The sequence below is a fragment of the Mus pahari genome, chromosome 20, assembly GCF_900095145.1.
Source record: "Mus pahari chromosome 20, PAHARI_EIJ_v1.1, whole genome shotgun sequence".
Classification (NCBI taxonomy): domain Eukaryota; kingdom Metazoa; phylum Chordata; class Mammalia; order Rodentia; family Muridae; genus Mus; species Mus pahari.
Window position 1 is genome coordinate 3649736 of NC_034609.1, and position 11352 is coordinate 3661087.

At 46.7% G+C, this 11352-nt stretch overlaps 1 protein-coding gene across 3 annotated transcripts in view; it reads left to right on the forward strand.

Moving 5' to 3' along the window:
- The first annotated feature begins 7353 nt into the window (after positions 1-7353).
- Znf827 (zinc finger protein 827) overlaps positions 7354-11352 on the forward strand; it is a 174289-nt gene continuing 170290 nt past the window's right edge. For all 3 annotated transcript variants that reach the window (XM_021220257.2, XM_029532365.1, XM_029532366.1), the window contains exon 1: positions 7354-7863. In XM_021220257.2, coding sequence (XP_021075916.1) covers positions 7821-7863 — 43 coding nt within the window. In that variant the 5' untranslated portion in view covers positions 7354-7820. The remainder of the gene's footprint in view (positions 7864-11352) is intronic.

Consider the following 11352-nt stretch of genomic DNA (forward strand, 5'->3'; position numbering starts at 1 on the left):
ATTGTCTAGCAACCTGAAGACCCTAGGTTCAATAGTCAGTAACAGGAATAGGTAGTGGTTTTATGGAGAACTAGACAAATCAGTTTAAAATGCCTGAAAATGGAGAGCAACTGCCAAGGGCGATTTTCACCCATCCTGATCACAAGGGCCTAAGTTCATAGAGACCCTAAGAGCCCTTAAGGACTTGTACGTAAGAGATCTGTTTCAAATTGGTGTTCGGATTAGAAAGAAACACAGGAGGCACAAGGGTCCCAAGTGTCAGAGGGCGGGATGTACCTAATGAAGGAAATGGAGCATGAAGTCTGACATTTGCCTACATTTGCCCATGACTCTTCTTGGGTGTATTCCCCTGGGATGCTGAGTGAAAGAGCCCTTTAAGCAAGTGTTCCTCAGACTGTATGTTTAGATATAAAAATTCAGACACCTGGAAATAGTTTCCTCTGTTGGGTCATGGAATTGTACACCCACACACTCACAACAGCTTACTTATTGTTATCATCATCATCATTATTAATTATTAATTTCCCATTAGAGGTTGAATCTAAGGCCTGGCACATACAAGGTAGGCTTTCTACTGGTAAGATAGACCCCTTGGCCCCTTCCATTATTTTTGAAAATACAGCTTATCCAAACCCTAACAAACTTTGCTAGTCCCAGCCTGCCCCCACTTCCTAAGCACAGATTAGAACAAAATGTCTCTCCACTCTTAAAAAGAAGGCTGGTCAGCGTCACCAGATACTGATTTATAACACGTGAGGTCTAGGCCAGGAGAGGCGCCAAACTCAGAGCTCTGCTCTGAGAAATTTCATTATTTAAAATGTCAGACTCGCTACACTTTTAGGGTAAAGAGTGTTCTATCTCAACTCATGCTGCAGATGGCTGAGGCGCTGGGAGAGAGAGAAGCTCTTACCGACCGGACATCCCTGAAAGCTCGGAAACCGGAAGAGGCTGTAGTCCTGTGCTTGGAGTCGGGACCTTCTCCACATGGCTGAAAAGCCTGTTTCCATGAGGTTTGTGGAACATTCTGGCCAACTCCCTGAATCTCCTAAGGAAGATATTGGAGAAACCACTTGTGGGGTTCACAGACTGTGTCTCCACAGCCAGGGCAAACGAGGTCAGCAGCTCGTGCTTGGCTTATAGAACATGAATCACGATCCCTATACAAGCATTTCTTTTTTTCTCCTTAATTGCACCTTAGTTCCAGAGCATGGGTTACCAAGCTCTTTGGAAGCAATGTAAACATCTGAGTTTTTGTCTATAGACATTGTATCTGGTAATACTTGCTATGTCACTAACTAAAAACTGAACATCAGTTTTAAAAGTTGAAACTTTATTTTCCCTACTTTTATGAACTTTTATAAGGAATTATATACTTGACATTTGACCAATATATAGTTTTTTTTTTAAAATATATATTTCCTCATTTTATTTAGTGCTTTGCCCGAATGCATGCCTGAGGGCAGAAGAGGGCGTCAGATTCCCTACAACCAGAACTACGGCTGGTTATGAACAGCCACATGGGCCCTTGGAACCGGACCCAAGCTGTCTGCAAGAGCGACAGGAACTCTTAACAAATGCTGTGAGATAGAATTTTTAAACAGCTTGACAACAACTATTTCAACAACCGAACAGAACAGCGTTAATGAATGGACAGTTGTAGTGTGATTTGCTTATTTATTTAGTCTGGAAAAAAATTGGAAGTTTATTTCAAATGACCATTTACTGTAGAAATGTTTCTGAAATGTTATACTCATTGAGTAAAATACACCAAATTTGACCTGTTCTTCTTTTCTCTCTCTCTCTCTCTTTTTTTTTGAAATTCACATCTAATGTAACAAGTTTCCTGTGACACTTATGTATGTCATTTTGATTGAACCCCCCATTCTGCCTCCCACTCCTTGTTTACCATGTCTACTTGCCCCTTTGGACCTAGTATTTAGAAAGAAATTATTTATTTATAATTAATAAAATCAGTACATTACACACATTATGAAAAATCTATGATTTTCAAAACATTTTGTGATGAGGGGGCATCAATCTACATTACTTAGTGTAATACATCTCAGTAAATCTCTGTAGTGTCTGGCTCAGTCATCTATCTGTGTCTGCATTCTGTCTGTCATCATATATTGTTTGGTTAAAGATGTCCATGGAAAGAGGGTGAGGATGTGAGTCACTGGTAGACTATTTGTATAGCATGCATGAGACTCTGTATGGCCTTGCCCCATTAAATTAAATTATATTTCAATTAAAATTAAAATTTCTAATTTTTAAAATGTAATTTAGTGGCTGGGTGTGGTGGCACACGCCTTTAATCCCAGCACTTGGGAGGCAGAGGCAGGCGAATTTCTGAGTTCGATGCCAGCCTGGTCTAAAGAGTGAGTTCCAGGACAGCCAGGGCTACACAGAGAAACCCTGTCTCAAAAAAAAAAAAAAAAAGTAATTTAGTTAATTTAATAATTTAATATTATTAAATTAAAAATAAGATAAAAATATTTTATTATCATTTGTGCTTATACACCTTTTTTTAAGGCAGAGTCTTACTGTGTAGCTCCGGTTGGCCTGGAGTTCTTTATGTATATCAGGCTGACCTCAGACCCAGAGATTGGCCTTTTGCTTTCTGAGTGACGGGATTAAAAGTGCGCACCACCGCACCCAGCTTCAATGTATTTATTTTGAAAAATGTATAAAGGAACTAAAGAGATGGCTCTGTGGGTAAGAGAACTTGCCATTCTTGTCCAAGGATGCAAGTTCAGTTCCCAGCATCCATGATGGAGGACTCATGAGCTTCTATAAACTCTAGCTCCAGAGGAGTCCGTACCCTCTTTTAAACTTCATGGGCACATGGCCACACGCACACACACACACACACACACACACGCACGCACACGCACATTCACACACACACATGCGCGCGCGCGCACACACACACACACACACACACACACACACACACACACACACAAAGTTATAGGGGTGGAGAGTTATGTAAAGATGCTCATACTGCTCTGGCAGAGGACCAAAGTTTGATTCTCAGCACCCTCATCACGCTGCTGCGAACCACTTATTACTCTAGATTTCTCTAGCAGGGGATCTAGGGCCCTCTTCTGGCCTCCACAGGCATTATACTCACAGTTACCTATGCCCAGAAACATACACACATATACACAATTTACAATAAAAATAAATTCTTTAAAAATAAATAAATAAAAGTAAAAAAACTAAAGAAAGGTTAGCATGAAGACTTAGCCTGACAGAGATATGTAGTTAGAAAAGGAAGAAATATATTAATAATCTCATCAACTGATTGTGAATATCGTTCTTTAACACTACTCCAGAGGTCAATGAATAGTAGTTTCTTAAAAGTTATAAGCAGTGTGGAATCTGAAACCACATCAATGGGCTTTTCTGGTTTTTTTGGTTCTTTTTTGCATTAAAATCCATCAATCCATGTTTCACTTAGAGTGACCCAACTTAGTACTATTATGTATTGAATATTTGCAATATGTTGGTTAAATTGAGCTAGGCAGAGCTTTCAAAGTGATGACAATACTTTTTTTTTTTTTTAAATCACATTTATTAACATCACCATGGATCTCATAAAGAAACTGAAGCGTTAGGAAGCCGCTTAAGCTTGTGTTAGCAAACACAGGTCATGTGAATTTTCACTACAAAGACTTCCATTTCTATAGCAATACTCTGCCCTGTTTCCTTGAAGCTATAAACTCACCTCATTTATTTTTTATTATTTATTTATTTTTTGAAAAACCCAAGTTTTTTTTTTGCCAATCATTCGTTCAAGTAAAGATAATGTCCCATGAAAAATGAAGACTATTTCAAACAATCGCAGGAGTGATTTTTCCTCCAGACATACTTTAGCGGCAGCTGAGTGTTCTCTGTACCCATTACTGTGTCACGAGAAAAAGTCTTGTCTCAGGGGTCAGAGTTAGTAAAACTTAGAGTTTTTACTGCTCCATCAAGGATGTCCTTAAGTGAGCCTTCCTTTGTGCTTTCTCTGAGTGCATGTGATGACGGATAGGATGAGTAATACTAAGTGTGCTACCCTGCCTGGTCTCTGCCATCACCATCATCTTACCCATCGCCGCCTTAGCAGCAGCACCGCAAACGCCAACGTGGAGAAAAATGGCAAAGGGCATCGTGATATTATTATCAAAGTTTGAAAAACAGCCATTCATCCATGTTACCGGGAGGGACGCTGCACACACTGTGACACACCTATGGAAGTCAGAGAACACATTGCCAAACCGGTGTCAGAGACAGGACTTGGGCCATCAGGCATGTCAGCAGGTGTCACGTTCATTGTAAGAATGCTTTTGACCCTGGAGACCCCCTGCCGACTCTATACTATCCTACCAGTTGTGATCCCACTGTCTACCCACCTTTAGCAATTCTTGGCCTTAGATGGTGCTGTGAACCAGCACTTATGAAACATCTCAGAATGCACACCTTTATTTTTAAAGAAGCTAAATAGGACTCCCATTTGACAAATGATAGAGATGGAATGGGGAGGGTACTGTGCTTTTTAAGAAATATGAATTTTTAAAAAAGATTTACTTATTTATTATATGTAAGTACACTGTAGCTGTCTTCAGACACTCCAGAAGAGGGAGGTCAGATCTTGTTACAGATGGTTATGAGCCACCATGTGGTTGCTGGGATTTGAACTCCGGACCTTTGGAAGAGCAGCCAGGTACTCCTACCCACTGAGCCATTTCACCAGCCCGAAATATGAAATTTTAAAAGCCCAGTGTGTCAAATACATTTGAGTTTAAGAATCCAAACTGATTATTCCTACCTATATGCACCCAAACATATTATCAAATTTTGATTTTGAGTTTTGTTGTAATGATCTCCAGTATTTATCTTCCTAACATTTACAGCAATTAAGGGTGGTTACAAATGACCTTGAAGCATTTTTGTCTACTGTTCAGACACCAACATGGGATTTAAACAGAAGAGCCTCCGTTTATTTCTATTTCCCATTGTTATGTATTACTTCAAATAATTTTTGGAAAAGGTGGAGGTATGAATAAATTCCATTTAAAATGCTTTTGGCTGTTGATGGAACACCTATGTAATTAAAAGTCGGCAGCTTTTGCCAGCATGCCTTTAAAAGGTCTCAGGAAATGTATTCCGCTGGAGGAAGGGCCAAAAGTGTGTTTTCAATTACAGTGTACTAAGTACTGTGAACAGTCACTGCAGTTTCAGGAAAAGGTGGTGCTGTGTCCATTTGGAGTTGTGATCCTGATGTCCTAGGCAAAAGTTCTGAGAAAGCCGTGGTCGGTCTCATGATCAATGCACTTCTCTCTCCTTAGGCATGACAAGCCCACAGCAGTCTGCTTGGAGCAGGCGTACTTCCAACCTCATGCACACACAGCCCAAGGCATGGCAGACTGGACTTGATCTGAGTGAAAAGACAGACTGCCTCAAACCGTTACACAGGGACACCTAACTGCCTCAAACCATTACACAGGGACATCTAACTGCCTCTTTTTGTGTGTTAGTTTTTCTTATTTTGAGACGGAGTCTCACTCGTAGCTCTGGCTAGTCTGGAGCTTGCTCTGCACACCAGGCTGGCCTCAAATGGGGACCCGCCTGCCTCTGCCTCTCCAGTGCTGGGATCAAAGGCATGGGTCACCATACCTGATTTTAACTACCATTTAATAACAATTTTTTTTATATTTTGGAATTGGTTTAAGTTTGATGCTCCCATGTGGATGCAGCACTGTTTCAGAAGGCATTTTAACCTGCTTCAAATAGCATCACAACCTTGGAGTGCCAGGTATGTTGGTAGGCATCAGCAAGAAGGGGTTCATCTTGAGAATTCACTATTAATGAGAGCCATCTTTTGGGAGACACAGTCTCCTTTACAGTTTCCTAGTGAAAACAGTATAAAGCTATTGTCATTTAAAGGAAACGTAACCAAACCTAACCCCAGTGGCTCTCTTTAACACCACTGGAGACTTCTAAGTCTCATTAGTCACGCGTGTCACCGAATTGAATGCCATTTTTAAACTTTTGTGTCTTCACTATGCTCCACCTTCTGATGAAAACATCTATTTAAAAATTGGTAGGAAAATATTTAACATAATAAGATGATGAGTCGATTTTTTTTAAAGCTCAAAAGGGAAGATGTAGTTTAAATAATGCACCTCTTTATTTTTTAGCTCTGACTCATGACATATAATGTATTCCACCAAGTTCAAAGTTTCCCCTTACAGAGTTTTATGAAACAGCTCTTCAGGCCAATTTTTTTTTACTTCAATTATAGTAGCAGATTTTGGAGTTTTAAATCATTAACAACCTCCCAGTGAACTTGTGTCCACACGGCTTACAGTCAGAGAGAGAGAGAACCATTCCCTTCACTGAGCACCTTTTGTGAGGAGACACATCCTTTTCTGTTTTCCCTCTTTATGTGTCTCTTTGAAGCAAGATGTGTGATTTCTAAAGTAATGAAAGTATATGGCTTAATGAAGACTGCTGTATGAGCTCAAACTACACACAAGAATTGCTTCAGGGTGAGCCTCAGATACCTGCGTTTTGGGAGGTGGGGGGAGGCGGGGAGTGAATCACAGAAGTCAAAATCGCTGTGTGCACTGTAGGAATAGCCCCGTGGCAGTTGAGTCAACCCTCGGGGTGACCTAATCTTATTTTCCCTCTTTCTCAAGAACCTGTAATTTTAGTTTAGGCTGAATTTTCAAGCGTTAACTCCACCGGACCCTCTAAAGTTGGGTATCCATGCCACCCATCCACTGATCCCACCCGATGCTATCTTTTAAATTTTTTTTTTTAAAAAGATTTATTTCCATTGGGCTGTTTTAAGGGAGTATGTGAGTCTATAACGTCCAGACTCAAGGTGATGGGGTGAGAGAGTCAATCTTTCAGTTACAAAAGCCTGGGGAATTTTATACAGAACCAAACGTAGTTTAATACACAAAAGAAAGTGGTTAGTGCAACCTATTTCCTTAAAAAAAAAAAAATCTGTAAAATAATGTTTCAAGAGCGGGGGAGGCACTTTCCACCACCCCCCTTGATTGGGCGACTAGCGGGATAAATTCGAAGAAGTCCATCCCACCCCCGCACGCGCGCCCCCCATTCTTTCCAGACAGAGCAGTTGTAAATGCTAGGCTGAGTCCGCCCTGAGAGCCTTAGGGCACCTTCCTCTTTGCTGAGTGTGTGTGTGTGTGTGTGTGTGTGTGTGTGTGTGCGCGCGCGCGCGTGTGTCTAGCTCTCGCTCTTTCCCTCAGTCTGTGCCTCTGTGTGTGTGTGTGTGTGTGTGTGTGTGTGAGTGAGTGTGCGTGTGTGACAGAGAGAGCGCGAGAGGAGAGCGAGAGAGCGAGCTGCGAGCTGTGCTGCCGCCGCCGCTGCCCTTTGATCCCGACATTAGTGTTAGGGGCTCGGAGACACAGCGCGCGGCCATAGACACCGCCGCACCGGCGCTCATTTATTTATACCTCCCATCACACGCGAGCACAGGACACACACACACTCACACCTATTAGATCCGTTTCCATTGAAGAATATTACGCTCGGGGACAAGCCAGGTGCACGACCAAAAAATTAAAAAAAAAAAAAAAAGGAAAAAAAAAAGAAAGAAAGAAAGGAAAGAAAAGAAGAAAACCCCTCTTCTGGCTCCAGGAAACAAGCTTCAACCCATTGCACACACCGGAGAGAAGGGGTTTCCCCCTGCCCGCCCCCCAACTACCTCCCCGCTCCTGCCAGTGTCTGCCTGTCTGCCCCCACGGGGGTTTATTTGATCTCACATTAACCAAGGAGGAGAATGTGAGAAAAGGGGGAAAATGCCCAGGAGGAAGCAGGAGCAGCCCAAGCGCCTTCCCTCACGTAAGTCATCCCTTCTCCACCTCCTCTCGTGCCATTTTCTCGCCCTCCCTCTCCTCTTTCCCCTCCGCAGCCTCCGCCGTTGTTTTCTGCATTAGTTTAGGGTTACAGAGGTGAAACTGACAAAGACACAGCCCGGGTTACTCCTCGTTTAGGTCTATGCCGAGGCAGCCATGTTGGTGATGATCAGCCCCGTGCCCTTTCTATTCTCTCTCTCTTTTTCTTTCTTTCTCTCGACCCCCTCTTTTTTTTCCTTGAGATCGGGCTTTTCCCCCCTTTCCCTCCCCCTCCTCACTCCGGGTTGCGGGGGAGGGGGCGAGAGGAGGGAGGAGGGGAGTAGTGTGGATGCCGGGTTTTTGTCGCGGGTGGGGGGAGGTGGGAGAGGTTGCAATCTTGGAAAAAAAAAAAAAAGAAAGAAATTCCGTGTGGATCCCGGTGCACAAGGGTGCGGGGTTGGGGCGCGCGCAGGGCCGAGGCCGTGACATGGCGATTGGGGGTGTCGGGGCGAGGGCGCGCGGCCGCCCGCCGGGCTGGGGACCGGAGAGGTCGGTCTCCGGCTAAAGGTTGCGCCGGGGTGGGTCGGCCCCGGAGCCGCGGGCGGCTGGAGCTGGAGGCGGAGGTGGAGGCGGCGGCGGAGGGGAAGGCAGGGGCGATCGAGGAGGGTGTGGGGGCGCCGGGGGGCGCGGGTGGCCGATCGGGGGGCGAGGCCGGGCAGCCGAGCGGATGTGGGGTGCGGGAGCCGCGCCGAGGCTGAAGCGAGGCAGCCAGGGCGGCGCGCGGCGCGCGAGGTCCCTGCAGAGCCGAGGGGAGGGCGGAGCAGGGCTCCCGGCCGCAATAAAATGCGGGGTCAGGCGGAGCAGACAGAGCCGGGGCGACGCGGGCTCGCAGACCCCCCTGCCCCGCCAGCCCGAGCAGAGTCCGTGACTAAAGTGCATCCCAGCCCTCCTGGCCCTAGCCACACAAGCCAACTGGAGACTCGCGCGGGGCTGCGCGGCCGGGTCCCCGTCCCCTCCTCCACCCGCGCCTCGGGTCCCTCCGCGCCGCCCTCCCGCTTTTCTTTTGCGAGACTCTTAACTTTTCCCCCACTCCCTCTCGGGCTCCCCCCTCGTCCCCCCACAAGCTCTCCGCTCGGAGTGTTCCGAGATGCTGCTGAAGCTAAAAGTGAAGGAGAAAGAAGCAACTAAAAATATCCCCCCCGGGGCCGCCGGGCTCCTTGAATGCAGGGGAGAGGGGGCAGGGGAGAAGGCGTGGGGCGGGGTGGCGGGAGGAGGGGACGCGGGAGGCGCCGGAGGGAGGGGTCGGGGAGACGGAGGGTCAGTTTCTCCTCTTCCCCCCCTCCCGCCCCCCCTGCTCAGCTCCCCTCTCCGGGGCGGCTTGGCGCTGCTCGGAGCCCGATCCTGCAAAACCCGGGCTGGGGGCGGGAGCGGAGCCGGAGCGCCTGCCCGCGCGGGTGTCAGGCCGACGTGGTCGGTCACCTGAAGTTCACGGAGGGTGGGGGAAGGGTTAAGGTTATGGTGTCTCCGGGTGTGTGTGTGTGAGCGTGTGTGTTTCCGCCGCAGACGGGCGAGCGCGATCGATCTCTCCTTCGCGAAATCCCCGCGGCGGTGCCCACGCGAGGGGTCCGCGGGGCTGCTGTGGCCCGGGCGGGCGCGGTGGCACCCGGAGTGGCGAGCAAGGGCACGCGCGGGCAGTCTGCTCCGCAAACATTCCTCTTTTCTTCCCCCTTCCCGGTATGCAAGGAGTCGACGCACAGGGCTAGGGTTGTGCTTTTTTTCCCCTTCCTTTAGGGAGAAAAAAAAAATGCCCCCGTGCAGTCCTTTCTTCGCCTGCCCGCTAGAGGTTCTGAGGATAATATCACATATGTAATATATATGCACATAAAATCACTCTCAGGCGGCTGCGAGTGTAGGAAAATTTTGTGCGAGGAGGAGGAGGAGGAGGAGGAGGAGGAGGAGAAGGCGGCGCAGTCGGGGCGGGCGAGGCGGGAGGCTCGGCGCTGCGATTCACAGAAAACTCGCAGCAGTTGGTGGAAGTGTGCGTGCACATGGCCGGGCCGGGCTTCCCTCTTGCTCGGACGCGCGTGGGCAGCGAGGGAGGGGAGACTGCTGTCCCGGGCGGGCGCCACCGCGGGAGGCTTGCCCTGCTCGCACAAAATGGGCTTCAGTGTTCTGTGAACTTGCCCTTAGATGGCAACTTTGGGAGCTGATGAGCTTGTATGCGAAAACCAGGGCGGTGAGGTTACTTGGTCATTTCCCTTTCTTCTATTCCCCCCCCCCCGCTTAAAAAAAAAATGTTGGCGGGGTTAAAGGGAGGGTGGGAGAGGAGAAGGGATTTATCAGTTTCGGCTGAGAAGGCTGGAACGCCGCCCCTCCCGTGCTGTGCAGTGCAGTCGGGCAGCTGCAGCCTGCCCTGCCGGTGACCTTGACCCTGACCTCCTGCGACTACCCTCTGTCTGAGAGGAAATTCAGGCTCCATTTTAGCTCCGGTGTCTGGTGGGCCTCTCCCGCGGGTTGCTGCCTGTTGAAGTTTTTTTTCTTTTTCTTTTTCTTTTTTGAGAGTGAGCTCTCTTCTGGTTCTCAGATTGAATACTGCTATCCACTTTAAAAAAAAAAAAATTCACCTCCCCTTGCAGTCACATTAAGCCACTTTAACCTAAGTAAGAAGCAATTTACTTTTGGAAGCTCAGTAAACGTTCCAGCCTTCACCCCTCTCACCCCTCCCCTCTTCTTTTTAAGGGAAGCCTTACTTTGTAAAGCGTTTCCACCTCTTTTTGCATTGAATGGATTTTTATGTGTGCATGTGTGCTGCCTTTTCTAAGTGGGGGTTTGCACATGTTTTATAAGCAATTTACATTTTGACTAAGAGCAATTTCTGGGCAAATGGTGTATTTTCCAAGTCAGTCATAGTAACCCAGGGCTAGCTAAGAGCCAAGAGAGGAGCCTGGAAACTTGAGAATGATATACAGACATGAGGCATATCGATTTGGGTAAAAATGAATGTTAATTTCCATTTAGTACAGATTATAGTTGTAGACCTACGGCCTAGTTTTCAATACTGTACTATTTTGTGTTTGGGAAAAGGGCTCCCTCCCTGGGAGAGCGATGCTGTATCAAGGTTAAAACACAGTTGAATCTGGGATTAAAGGGGCCTGTTAGAAGCCATCTTGAAGTTTAAAGAAGTTATACAGAGACTAACCCAAAAGTTGCCCCCCACCCTCGGTCTGTTTTGTAGGTGAGGTAAAGGGGTGGCTTAATGAATAAACTGGGGAAATTTAAATTGCTTTTAAGGCAAAAGGACCTTTCTGAGTAAATGCAAAAGTTATTAAAGCCACTCTTGATGTGTTGATTTAAGAGTTGATAGAACCTGTAAGTATTAAGTGCAGTGTGCATGCGTGCACACACACACACACACACACACACACACACACAGACACACACACAGACACACACACACACACACAGACACAGACACACACACAGACACACACACACA